The sequence below is a fragment of the Oncorhynchus masou genome, chromosome 33, assembly GCF_036934945.1.
Source record: "Oncorhynchus masou masou isolate Uvic2021 chromosome 33, UVic_Omas_1.1, whole genome shotgun sequence".
In the NCBI taxonomy this organism is placed as follows: domain Eukaryota; kingdom Metazoa; phylum Chordata; class Actinopteri; order Salmoniformes; family Salmonidae; genus Oncorhynchus; species Oncorhynchus masou.
The window spans coordinates 38,556,530-38,570,446 of NC_088244.1; the positions used below are offsets into that span (position 1 = coordinate 38,556,530).

The window sequence follows — 13,917 nt, forward strand, 5'->3', positions numbered from 1 at the left end:
AATCTCCTTCGAAACAAAGTGTTTGGTCATAGTCAGTTGGTCATCTCGGTGCTTCCCCTTTCGAGTCATCGCCAGGTCAGACTGTCATGTCCAGTAGCTAACTGCTCCAGCAATAGTACATCGGCCCCTTGAGTCCCATCCTCATCCTCAACATGCCTCCAGAGCTAAAACAGTGCTATACGTAGGGCAACATGTGGAAATATACTGACTAGGAGGCAAGGGAATCAGTGGAAGGGTTTTAGTTTACATGCTGAAAGTTATATAGAGGTTTTCAGAGTATGAGGTTGAGATTTTGGAGCCTTTTTGACAGTGTCACACCAGCATGGTAAATGAGACCGTGACATTAGTTTGGATATAGTCGATCATGACAGACTGTTAGCAGGAGAGATTTGTTTCTGGGTTCCAAGATTAGCCAGGATGTAATTTCCGCCCGCATACACTGGACAACAGCCACTCATCATCTTAACACCGCTACGCTATCAACTAGGCTGGGTGCCAGTCTGAACTGCTCTCTTACCAGCTCAAATCCATAATGAAATAGACAGGCACCCAGGCTAAGTATCAACAGCACCTAATAAAATATCTGTCGATCAGATATAGTTTTAATAAATTGATCACACTCTACATAGCAGGTGACTCTTAATGTCTCCAACGTTTATCACACTCAGTGACTGTAAGGCAAGACAGGCGTTAGGCAGGTGTTCGCCCTCCCTAGCCTGGTCTGAGGGGCATCCCGAGGCTTTATATTTAGGCCTGTTCTCATAGGTGTGTGTTGATGTACTGATGTGGGTGTGGGAGTACGGTGCAGAGGCCATAGTTCTGAGTCAGAGGGTTAAACTTGTACATAACCACACAACCCAGAAGGTTTTTCCATACACTCACCCCAGAATTTAGGGGATTTCTGAAGGACTATTTGAAAGTGTCTTGAGATAACTAGTCGATGATACTGGAGAGTGTCTATGTGTGTAAGGATTGTCTCCGAAGTTCAGAGACAGGCTTTCAAGATCAGGCACAGAACATGCAATGTAAAATAAATCTAGTTGTTTCAAATCATTATCTTTAAGTAACTGGTTCTGCAGTGTTTTTTCTCGGCCCAAGTATTACCTGAATAACCCAAAACATTGGCCAAACAAGAGAGAACTATACTGATCAAAAATATAAACACAACGTGCAACAATTTCAACCATTTTACTGAGTTACATTTCATATAAGGAAATCAGTCAATTGAAATGAATTCATTTTGTCTTAATCTATGGATTTAACAAATTTGTGCCCAAAATTAGAGAGAAATAAGCTTTTTGTGCATATGAAAAATGTCTAGGATCTTTTATTTCAGCTCATGAAAATTGCATTTATATTTTTGCACAGTCTAGTTCTACACACAGACAGTGCTTTTAACATATATATTTGACACGCGTTGCTCTTCATGATTACATTGTGCATGTTCATTTCTACAGTAATTAATATTCAACATGTCCTCACCTGGGATTTGAACTTGCAACCACTTCGTTCACGGCATTCCAATCTTACAGCTACGCCACCACACCTCGGTCAATGACTGATTTCACCTGTGTTGCTACACTACGCACTTCAAAGTAAATCTCATCTCTGCTAGAAGTACACTCAAGATAAACAATTTTATTTATCCTAGTGATTAAGGATTTGCATTAAAACTGAATAAAATGCCCCACCAACTTTAGACAACTGTACAGAAACAAAACAAATGACAGAATAACCTACGTAAATCAATGAAGAGAGAATAGTCAAATGAACTGATAATTGACATTGACGTGGTGGCGTAGCTGTAAGCTTGGAATGCCGTGAACCAAGAGTTTGCGAATTCAACTCCCAGTTGGGGACAGGTTGAATAATAATTGCAGTATACATGCACAATGTAATAATGCATGTCAACATGTGACAAATATGTATGTTTAAAGCACTGTTTGTGTAACAAGTTGCTCAAACTTGTTTTAGTTGAGCAAACGCATCATTTTTGTTGGAGCAAAGCTTAGGCCAACAATTTTTGTTGTTGTTAAGGTAACATGGACCAAACATTTGAGTAAACAAAAAAAGCCTGTGGAACCAGTTAATAATTATTAGTTGAAACTTTACTTGACACACGGTCATAACCATGTCATAATATGTCACAACTGACATAACTTGCCATAATATGTTATAATCTGGTCGTAAACACTGTGATGACTTGTACGTTTACACCTGTTGTGGCATATATTGCGTTATTTTATGGCAGTCTATGACCCTGACAGACAGACCTTAGGCACTCCTACTGTATAGAATGTTTCAGATGGAACACCCAGTGCACCAACTGCCCCTTAGCGCCACATAGCTAGCTAGCGCACCCAAGTTCACAAACCCTGTGCCTGGCTCTCCCTAGTTCTGCTTCCTCGTAGTTCTGCAACATGGAAACTAGTTGCCTGTGCCATGGTCCTGCGTGTCTCAGTTAGTAGAGCACGACGCTTGCGGCGCCAGGATTGTGTGTTCGACTTCCGCTGGGGACATCCATATGGAATGAATAATACAAGCACTACTGTAAATCGCTTTGAATAAAAGCATCTGCTAAATGGAACTGTCATGGTCCACGTTCCACCTCCTTTCATCACAACAGAGTAACACTACCATGGCCAACATACTGTTAATGTGTTGTCCGTCCATAGGATACACACCCATCTCATCACCATAGATTACAACCCCAGCATGATCCATCTAGCCATTCCTGTCATTAGATCTGATTTGGCATAAGATATCATAATGCTTCCCTGATTAATCCTGTATGACTCGTCTCTCCGCTGGCCCTCGGCTGGCTCTCAGCCCACCCACCAGCTCCTCGGTGAGTGAGTCATTCCAAGGATGCGAGGCCTGAAACAGGAGCTGTCCTCTGGGCTCTAGAGAAGCAAACCCACTCTCCCCCTATATATATATATATATATATATTATTGCAGACTGGCAGCTCCTTGCAGACTGGCAGCTCCTTGCAGACTGGCAGCTCCATGCAGACTGGCAGCTCTAGCTGCTCCATGCAGACTGACAGCTCTGGCTGCTCCATGCAGACTGGCAGCTCTGGCTGCTCCATGCAGACTGGCAGCTCAGGCTGCTCCGAACAGGCAGGAGGCTCCGGCAGCGCTGTAGAGGAGGAAGGCTCTAGAAGCGCTGAACAGGCGGGAGACTCCGACAGCGCAGGAGAGGAGAAAGGCTCCGACAGCTCAGGAGAGGCGAGGCACACTGTAGGCCTGATGCGTGGTGCTGGCACTGGTGGTATTGGATCGAGGACACGCACAGGAAGCCTGGTGCGGGGAGCTGCTACCGGAGGGCTGGGGTGTGGAGGTGGTACTGGATAGACCGGACCGTGCAGGCGCACTGGAGCTCTTGAGCACGGAGCCTGCCCAACCTTACCAGGTTGAATACTCTCGGTCGCCCTGCCAGTGCGGCGAGGTGGAATAGCCCGCACTGGGCTATGTAGGCAAACCGGAGACACCGAGCGCAAGGCTGGTGCCATGTAAGCCGGCCCAAGGAGACGCACTGGGGACCAGATGCGTAGAGCCGGCTTCATGGCATTTGGCTCGACGCTCAATCTAGCCCGGCCGATATGCGGAGCTGAAATATACCGCACTGGGCTATGCACCCGCACTGGGGACACCGTGCGCACCACTGCATAACACGGTGCCTGCCCGGTCTCTCTAGCCCCCCGGTAAGCACAGGGAGTTTGCGCAGGTCTCCTACCTGGCGTAGCCATACTCCCTGTAAGCCACCCCCAAGACATTTTTGGGGCTGATTCCCGGGCTTCCCTCTGCGCCGTCGTGATTGCCTCTCCAACTCCATTCTCGTATAGCCCTCTTCGCACTGCTCCAGCGAATCCCAGGCGGGCTCCGGCACTCTCTCTGGGTTGACCGCCCACCTGTCTATTTCCTCCCACGTCGTATATACTCCATACTTCTGCTGTCCATAACGTCCTCCCTTTGCTGCTCCTGCTGTCGCTGCCTGTTACCACGCCGCTCGGTCCGTGTGTGGTGGGTGATTCTGTAACGCCGTTCTTCGTTTGTCGCAAGAAAGTCGGACCGAAATGCAGCGTGTTGGTTACTCATGTTTTTTAATGAAACAAAATGACGATTACATAAAAATACTGAGACAAATACAAAAACAACAAAACGGAACGTGAAACCTAATTAAATAATAAAAAATAATTTATTATCTTCAATACCATTCATTTTTTACAAATCATAATTTACATACATACACAAATAATGGTATTTTTAATTAAACTAATTAAATTAAACTAAACATAAACCCCAAACAAAACCTCAGGGGAGCATCTTCCCTCCCCGTCACCCTACAAAATACCTTTCCCTATCTCCCTGTCCCTAATCTATCCTCTTACAAATCTAAATGACACCCAGCCCTAAACCCCCCTTCCACCTCTCCCGAGCAGCATGCTGCCCCCACTTCCACTCCTCCCTCTTCATCCTCCCCCTCAAATCTCCTTCCACTCTCCTCACTATCCCTTCCACCCCCAATCTCTCCCTGTCTTCTCCATGTTCAGCCTTGCTTCCCACAGCCCCCGTTTAAAGAGACTCATGAGAAGCCAGAGCAGAAACCTGTCCCTATCCGTCCCTCTCACTCTCCCTACACCCCTCTCTAACCTGGCCCACGTCAATACAAAATCCCCCTTTACCAAGCCTAACAACACCCGTGCCCTAGCCCATACTACTCCGGCAAAGGCACAGTCCCAAAAGACATGGCGCACAGTCTCCTCCCTGCCACAAGAGGATCTTGGACAGGTGGGGGATTGCACTAAACTATACCGGTACAAGATGGAACGTACCGGCAAACACTTTTGAAGGCTCAACCAATTCAGGTCCTTGAGCCTGTTGTCCAGACCCAGTAACCTGCACTCCCTCCCAGACCACTTCCGAGATGCCTACTACAGGCGCCGGACTCTCTGCCTTTCTGACCTCCTCGTACAGGTGCCTATGATCTAAACCTACTCGGGCAACTTCAACCTCAGGGTGCGCACGCAGCCACTTGGCCGCATGACCAAAGTGCCACGGCAGCTGTTCTGCCCGAGGACCCGTGTTAGACCACACCATTATGCTTCTCGCCTGATACGAGAAAAATACCCGCAGAAGGTAACCGGACGGGTGTATCACTGGCTGAGCAAGCTCCGTTAACAAGAAAGAAACAAAAATTGTGTCCAGCTTGAGGGGGAAATGTGGTACCCCCCTACCTCCCTCCGCGATGGGACAGATCATGCGTGCACGGGCGACCCACTCATACCTGCCCCTCAACATAAACTGAAACACAAGCTTCACTAGAGGCCTTCTCAGACAAGCCGGCAATGGGTAGATGTATGCCAAATACAAAAGCGACGGCAACACATCCACCTTTAGGACCAGGACTTTGCCCATAAAAGACAAATACCTAGCTTTCCACATTGCTAGCTTCCTCTGTACCACTGCAATACGCATGTTCCAGTTTAGCGTCGCAGAGCCGGAGGTCTCAAAATGGACCCCGAGAATCCTCAGGGCCCCCTCACAGAGAGATAACCCCCCAGGCACATCCGTTCTACCGCACCATCTTCCGAAAAACTTGACGGAAGACTTTGCATGGTTCAGAACTGCTCCCGACTTCGAGTGAAATCCCCAAAGATGGCAAGGGACCTTGTCAGGCACGAGTCCTTGCACGACAACAAGGAAGTGTCGTCGGCGTACTGCGTCATCTTAACACGCAGTCCACCACTTCCAGGGATCAGCAGACCTTCCACCCCTGTGTCTGCCCTAATGGCAGCCCCCAGAGGCTCCATGTACAGAACGAAGAGGAGAGCCGAGTGGGCACCCCTGCCTGACCCCAGACGAGAGGTCAAAAACGTCACCCAAGTGACTATTTACACTAACTCGGCACCCCGCTCCGACATATAATGTACGAATCCATCCTATAAACTTCTCCCCAAATCCTAATCTACCTAACACTCTGAATAAAAAGGATCTATTCACGTGATCAAAGGCTTTCGCCTGATCTAGCGCTGCTACCATAAAAGGCAGTCCTCTATCTTCAACCCAAGCGATGGAGTCCCTGATTAACTATAGGTTCCATCTAATAGAGCGGCCCTCTACCCCGCACGTCTGATCCTCATGAACGACGTAGGGAAGGGCTGTGCGTAACCGGTCTGCTAAAACCTTTGCAAGTAGCTTGTAATCTACACACAGCATGGTCAACGGCCGCCAGTTGCCAAGGTCAGTTACTTCCCCCTTCTTATATAAAAGTGACAGCACACCAACAGCCATTGATCCCCCCCGGGACCCCCGTCTCAAGGATGGCCTTCAAGACTTCGAGGACCACTGGTCCAAGTATACCCCAAAACTTGAGATAAAACTCAGCCGGCAGCCCATCCATCCCAGGCACCTTCCCTTTTCCCATCCTCCTAAGAGCGCTCTCAACCTCTTCTAGTGAAATCTGGAAAAAACCTTGGAAATGATCAGTTGTCACCCTGACCATATCCTCTGGTTCTCTAACTATACTACCATTTTCTTCCCTAACACCGTGCATTACCTTCCTACTCTGTCTTGCCCTAACCAACTTAAAGAACATAGCAGAACAAGTTTCATTATGTTCTAGAAAGCCGCTATGCACACGCTCCAGGAAAGGTCGAGCCTTCCGCTCCTGCAACTCCCTGAGCTGCGCCTTTAGGGTTGAGGATCTCTCCCAGTCAAACGACCCGCCGAGGTTGCCTGCCTCGTATTCAAGTTCAATTAACCTTTGGATACGATCCACCTCCCTCCTCTCCTCCCTTTTTTTCCTCTTGCAATACCCTATTATAAAAGCCCTAATCCTCACCTTAACTAATTCCCACCACTCTAACACCCCCTCGCACATGGACTGGAGACCCTCAAGCCTCCTAAAGAAAACATAAAACCCGTCAACAAAAACCTGCTCCTCCAGCACATCCCGATCTAGCTTCCAGTACCCCTTACCAAAGAGACAGACTGGCAACCCCACCTGCAGGAGCACCCCGTCGTGATCCGAAAAGAAAACAGGCAACAGCCGCTCAGACAACTTTCCCAAAGACCTGGGTACAAAAATATAATCGAGCCTCCGCTCAACCCCCCTGGAGTTACGCCATGTAGGACCGTCCATTTTTGGAGTAGTGTGCATACCACCATCTACCAGACCATGGCAAGCCATTAGCCTAGCAATGGCGCCTGCACTGTTATCCCCCCCCTCTTCCTAAATCTGTATTAAAATCCCCCTCTATCACTAATTTCCTATTTGTGACACACAGGGGTGTCAGACAGTCCACCATCTCCTTCCTGTCTGCCACCACCTGTGGCCCATACACCACCACTAATCTAAATTTACAATCCCTTATCGTGACATCCACCCCTATAACCCTCCCCTGCAATATCACAAATGAATCCTCCACTTTTACCTCCCTGTGCCCACACAAAATTCCTACCCCCGATGAGTGCACCCCCCCCTACACCCCAAACCGACTCCCCCTTGTCCCACTCCCTCTTAAATCTACTAACATCCCCTCCATCCCTCAGGTGAACCTCCTGTAAAAAACAAAAATCAAAACCCACACCCTCCAAATAACTAAAAACCACCCTCCTCTTAACAATATCTCTTAAACCCCTTACATTTAAACTAACAAAAGTAAAATTAGACTCCATGAAAAAAATAAAACATGTAATACACACAAATTCTAAACTCAGACAGAAAAAAAAACAAAAACAGGAGACTCACCCGATGCTCCCCTGCTCCATATCTACCGGTGAGAACACCATCCGTAATCCCGACATCCCCCCTCTTCCTCCATCACACCATCCCAGGATGCAGGAATAGTGTTTGGCTTCGGGGTGCCCTGCACCCTGGGTCTACCCCCACAATCCTCCCCCTCCCCAGTGTTGCAGCTGGTTTGGAAAAAAATTGGGGAGGCTGAGTCCCCAAACAAAAAACTCCCCACCTCCTCCTGTACCCAGTCCTGAGTCTTGTTAGGTGTGTCCCCACCCAAATGAAGTTGAGAGTCTTGGGAAACCAGCAGCAACCCAGAGGTTTCTCCCACCCCCATCACTCTCTTGGCCATCCCCTCCCCCTCACTGTCGGCCAATCGCACCCTCCTCTTCATTCTCTTCTTTGGTGATGGCGGCAGTGGAGAGATACCACCCCCCCCCGCCAGCTCCTCCACCATACCCCTCATCTCTTCCACCATGTCACTTTCCCCCAGTCCACTTTCTCTTCCACCGTCTCCTTCTCCACCACTCCTCCCTTGCTTTCTTCTCTCTCATGCTCCTCCACTCGGTTGCCTTCTTCCACCGCTTTTCCTGGTTCTCCTACTCCCGTGCCTTCCGTTTCCTTCTCTCTTCCATCTGCCGCTTCTTGCTCCTCTTCCTTCCTTGTGGCCTTCCCCTCTGGACTTGTATTCTTGTCATGAGGCGTGTTTCCTTCCCCTCCTCTTCTTCTCCCATCCCCCGCTCCTGCTCCCCCCCCCCAGCCGCAGACGCATATGACCTCTGACGGGCCGGGCACCCCCGCCACAGGTGTGCTGACGAGCCACACCCATGGCATGTCTTAGGCTTGTCACAATCCCTCGCCTCGTGATCCTCAGATCCACAAAATCTGCATTTTCTCATGCTGCACGAGGCGAAAATGTGACCATAGGCCATACAGCGCCTGCAAAATGGGGGCTGACGTGCATAAAACAATGTCCCCCTGTCAGCCCCAAGGGAGAACATAGCAGGAGGATGGAGGTAGCCACCATGTCCCTTTGGGTCCTCCCTGAGGAGGGCCTGGAAACCTCTCCTCCCATTCCAAAACCCAAGGGAGTCTTTGAGGTGCCTAGCTGAGGAAACGTTATCCATGTATCTCCCCAGAAAAGCCCTCACCTCTTCATCCTTAACGTAAAGGTTGTACATGTTAACAGTTACAACCCTAAAGTTATTCTTCGCCAGACTTGATATTTCGTAGTGGCACATCGGCCTCTCACCTCCCACTGCTCTTGCCCTTCTCAGGATATCATCATGTTTCTCCTCTGTATATAGTGCCACGTCGTATGCTCCCTCCAACGAGTTGCCTTGGAAACAAAACACGTCCTTCACCGTCAGCTTTAGAATCCCCATCAATATAATCCTTCCAAAAGATTCTCGTCCTAAAGGCTCCAACTCCTTTTCCTTCCAAGCAAAACGAATCGTGTTAGCCAGCCCAATCCCATGGACCGACCGTGATTATGTATTTAGCACCATCTCTAAAAGGAGAATGGCGCTCGTACTCTTCTTCTTCCAATACAAAAAAAAGAAAATCCAAAAGTGACCGAAACTGTCTTGTGAACACTACACAGAGACAGGAACAATCACCCACGAAATACACAGTGAAACCCAGGCTACCTAAATACGGTTCCCCATCAGCGACAACAAGAATCACCTGACTCTGATTGAGAACCGCCTCAGGCAGCCAAACCTAAACTAAACACACCCCTAATCAACCACAATCCCAATGCCTACAAAAACCCCAATACGACAACGCAATAACATAAACCCATGTCACACCCTGGCCTGACCAACTAATTAACTAAAACACAAAATACTAAGACCAAGGCGTGACAACTAATAAGTATAAGCAGTGAGTAACTCTGAGCCAACTGCAATGCTGCTATATACAAGACAATTCACTTTTCACTAATTCCATTATTTAACCTTTATTTAACCAGGATGTCCCATTTGAGGTCAGAAGAGCTCTTTCTCAATGGAGACCTGGCCAAACTGGAACTCAAGCAGGGTTTAGTTATGTGACTGTTCTTCACTGCACAGACATATGTAAATACAGTGTGGAAAACATTTAGAGTAGCTATTTTAATCCATCCAATCGGTTTGTTTCAGTCAGGGGAACCAGGAAATAACTGAACTCCTTGGAAGTGATTTGGCAAAACAGAGATGTAAAGGCCTAAACGTAGTCCCCGAAAAGTAGCTGTCGTAAATGTAGTCTGTCACAGTGCAGTTGTTGTGTGTTCCACAGTTCCTCTGCCTGTCTGTTCTCGCGACCGCCACAGTGTGTGTAGTGAGACAGAGGGACACCCTACATGGTGCTGTTTATGTGTGTGCTTGCCTGCTCTTCCTCACACTATCAATGCTAGAGCTAATACCACAGGGAATCAAATGTTTATCTGACTTATCGTCTGTAGCATTATCAGCTCGATCGAAGGACGAGTCAAAGAAGATTATCTGTTGTCCTTAATAACCATTGGTTACAAAACATCATACTTTCCCTCTGCGTACTGTTTCTGTGAGAGCTAGTATGTTAGTATGTGAGCCAGTGTGTGTGTGTGTGTGGCTGACAAAGGTCAGACATTCAAACTACAATGGCACCCAGTCTCACCATACGTCCCTCCTTACTGAGTCAGCGTCATCATCCCTTTAAACCCTGTCCAGGCCCTGCCTAATCAGAGCTGTCGCGAGAGAACAAGCTGGCAAATCTAATACCGTTAAAGCCCGTTTGATTCTACAGCAGCCGGTTGTGTCAAAGGTGACCCCAATCATTTTCCCTTAAATTGCTCACTCCTATCTTCTTATATCGTTAATGAAGGGGGATAAAACAGAAGTAAATATCACAGTGGGCCTTGAAATGCCTTTCATCCTCTATTGCACTAACTGCCGTCGATAGGTCTTTTCGGGCAGATGGGCTCTTTGCTTTCCTAAAATGAAAGATGTTAGACCCGGGTATCAAATCTGATCCCAGCCTGTTCTGTGTGTATGTTGTGAGTGAGCTTTACAACTGCAAATTGGAACAAACTCCCTTGTCTCTTTTCTCCTGGATAAGTAACGATGACGAGTTTTGCAAAGAGTCTCATTGCCAAGGTTTTCGTGTCTTTTCTCTTCCAGGAGAGTCTGGAGTATATCTTCCTGGTGATCTTTACGTTGGAGTGCTTTCTGAAGATAATAGCGTACGGCTTTGTATTCCACGAGGGAGCCTATCTGCGGAACGCTTGGAACTTACTGGACTTCGTCATTGTCTTCATGGGGTAAGACGTGCCCTTATGGGAGGGCTCCGTATGGAATCCAATCCATCAAACTAGCACTGTATGGTTTGGTTCTGCACAACAGCGTATTATACAGTCACATTCAGTTTTATGCCAGTAGATTATAAAGGGGGCATACAATGCATTACAGCCACACCACAATGCATTACAGCCACACCACAATGCATTACAGCCACACCACAATGCATTACAGCCACACCACAATGCATTACAGCCACACCACAATGCATTACAGCCACACCACAATGCATTACAGCCACACCACAATGCATTACAGCCACACCACAATGCATTACAACCACACCACAATGCATTACAACCACACCACAATGCATTACAACCACACCACACTGCATTACAACCACACCACAATGCATTACAGCCACACCACAATGCATTACAGCCACACCACAATGCATTACAACCACACCACAATGCATTACAACCACACCACAATGCATTACAACCACACCACAATGCATTACAACCACACCACAATGCATTACAACCACACCACAATGCATTATAACCACACCACAATGCATTACAACCACAATGCATTACAACCACACCACAATGCATTATAACCACACCACAATGCATTACAACCACACCACAATGCATTACAACCACACCACAATGCATTACAACCACACCACAATGCATTATAACCACACCACAATGCATTACAACCACAATGCATTACAACCACACCACAATGCATTATAACCACACCACAATGCATTACAACCACAATGCATTACAACCACACCACAATGCATTACAACCACACCACAATGCATTACAACCACACCACAATGCATTACAACCACACCACAATGCATTACAACCACACCACAATGCATTACAACCACACCACAATGCATTATAACCACACCACAATGCATTATGCATTACAACCACACCACAATGCATTACAACCACACCACAATGCATTATAACCACACCACAATGCATTACAACCACACCACAATGCATTATAACCACACCACAATGCATTACAACCACATCACAATGCATTATAACCACACCACAATGCATTATAACCACACCACAATGCATTATGCTTGGCTTTAGTTGTCTTCAGGTTAAAGGGTCACAGAGAAAGTCGATTGTTTAGTATCTCTGTGGTGTTCAGTTAGTTGCATGCCACTCTATAATGTCCTATGTAGCTGTTATAAAGGCTTTATGAATGCGTACGTAGTGAGCCTAGAGTAAAAGTGTCACCAGTTACTGATACTATCTATTGTTTTTCTCCTGCAGCCTCTTCACCATCGCCCTGGACACCATCAACTATCTAGCAGGAATTCACATGGAGAAGGGAGGAGGGTTAGATATGAAGGCCCTCAGAGCATTCAGGGTGCTCAGGCCCCTACGTCTCGTAACTGGAGTCCCCAGTAAGAACCAACACATCACGCAAACACGCACGCCCACACACGCCCACACATTGTTTGATGTTTCAGTTGTTTGATTCTCCAGTGGAGCATTTCGACCAAATGTTCTTTGCCAAGGTTTGAGTAACATTCACAGTGGGTCATAGTGGGTCACAATGTCATCTCATTCCATTATGTTTTACAATATTGTTTCTTCAGATTTTAGCTTAGCGCGCATTTCTGTTTCTTTACCACACCATTGACCCTCATTGTTGGCTAATATGTCTGTTTTTTTTATTGAAGTAGTACTGAGGTAGTGAGCTCCTACCTGTTGTTCCCCTCCAGGCCTTCAGGTGGTGATGAACTCTATCCTGAAGGCAATGCTGCCCCTGTTGCACATTGGCCTGCTGGTGTTCTTCATGGTCACCATCTACGCCATCGTAGGTCTGGAGCTCTTTAAGTGTAAGATGCACAAGACCTGCTACTGGACTGGCACAGGTAAGCGACAGTAGATAGTAAAGAGTATGTGAAGAGTATTTGAGGTAAGTCACTCACATTGAGGACAAACAACTATGACAACCAGGTAATATTTGGACAACCAGGTAATATTTGGACAACCAGGTAATATTTGGACAACCAGGTAATATTTGGACAACCAGGTAATATTTGGACAGCCAGGTAATATTTGGACAACCAGGTAATATTTGGACAACCAGGTAGCTCTACTCTCCTCTTTGGATGGAGGTCTGAGTTGTAAACAAGGCACCTGGTCGCTAATGTGTTAGTGCTGTATATTCTTTGCTATACAGCGCGTACTGATCACGTCACCACACATCAACGTCTTTCACAATGAAAATGTTTCTCTGACGCTCTCTGTCCTTTCCTCCAAAATTTTGGAATTGGAATTGTTTTTTTCTGAATTGATTGGAATTGAAATCGAATTGACCCTAACCCTGGTCACCACACATCATTATCTTTCACAATAAAACATTTGGTTGTCTCTCTCTCTCCTCCAGACATCATGGCTACATTAGAGAACGAGAGGCCCGCCCCCTGTGCCCAGGCCGGTAACGGGCGCCGCTGCCTCCTCAACGGGACAGAGTGTCGTTCAGGCTGGGCGGGGCCAAACTTCGGCATCACCCACTTTGACAACTTTGGTTTCGCCATGCTCACCGTCTTCCAGTCTATCACTATGGAGGGCTGGACCGATGTGCTCTACTGGGTCAGTCTCTCCTCCCTATGAGAAGCATCTGACTGCATCACAGCAGAGTCCTGTGGCGTGCCATTACCTGAGAGGACCATACATCTAGGCACTTCACAGAACATGAGATGCAGTCAGAATCCGGCTGCGATTCCGCAGACAGCTTATTTTGCCTACCAATGACCTAATTAAAGGCAGTGTATTAGAATAGATGACCCATTCAGCTTCGTCGTGGTGTAGCAAACAACCTACTGTATTACAGTAGTGACGCTGTAGTTGGT

The 13,917-nt window shown here is 47.2% G+C and overlaps 1 protein-coding gene across 1 annotated transcript in view; it reads left to right on the forward strand.

Moving 5' to 3' along the window:
- LOC135528494 (dihydropyridine-sensitive L-type skeletal muscle calcium channel subunit alpha-1-like) overlaps positions 1-13,917 on the forward strand; it is a 48,303-nt gene that overhangs the window by 3,400 nt on the left and 30,986 nt on the right. The window contains exons 3-6 of the mRNA XM_064957610.1: positions 10,884-11,023; positions 12,326-12,459; positions 12,781-12,933; positions 13,452-13,657. Coding sequence (XP_064813682.1) covers positions 10,884-11,023; positions 12,326-12,459; positions 12,781-12,933; positions 13,452-13,657 — 633 coding nt within the window. The remainder of the gene's footprint in view (positions 1-10,883; positions 11,024-12,325; positions 12,460-12,780; positions 12,934-13,451; positions 13,658-13,917) is intronic.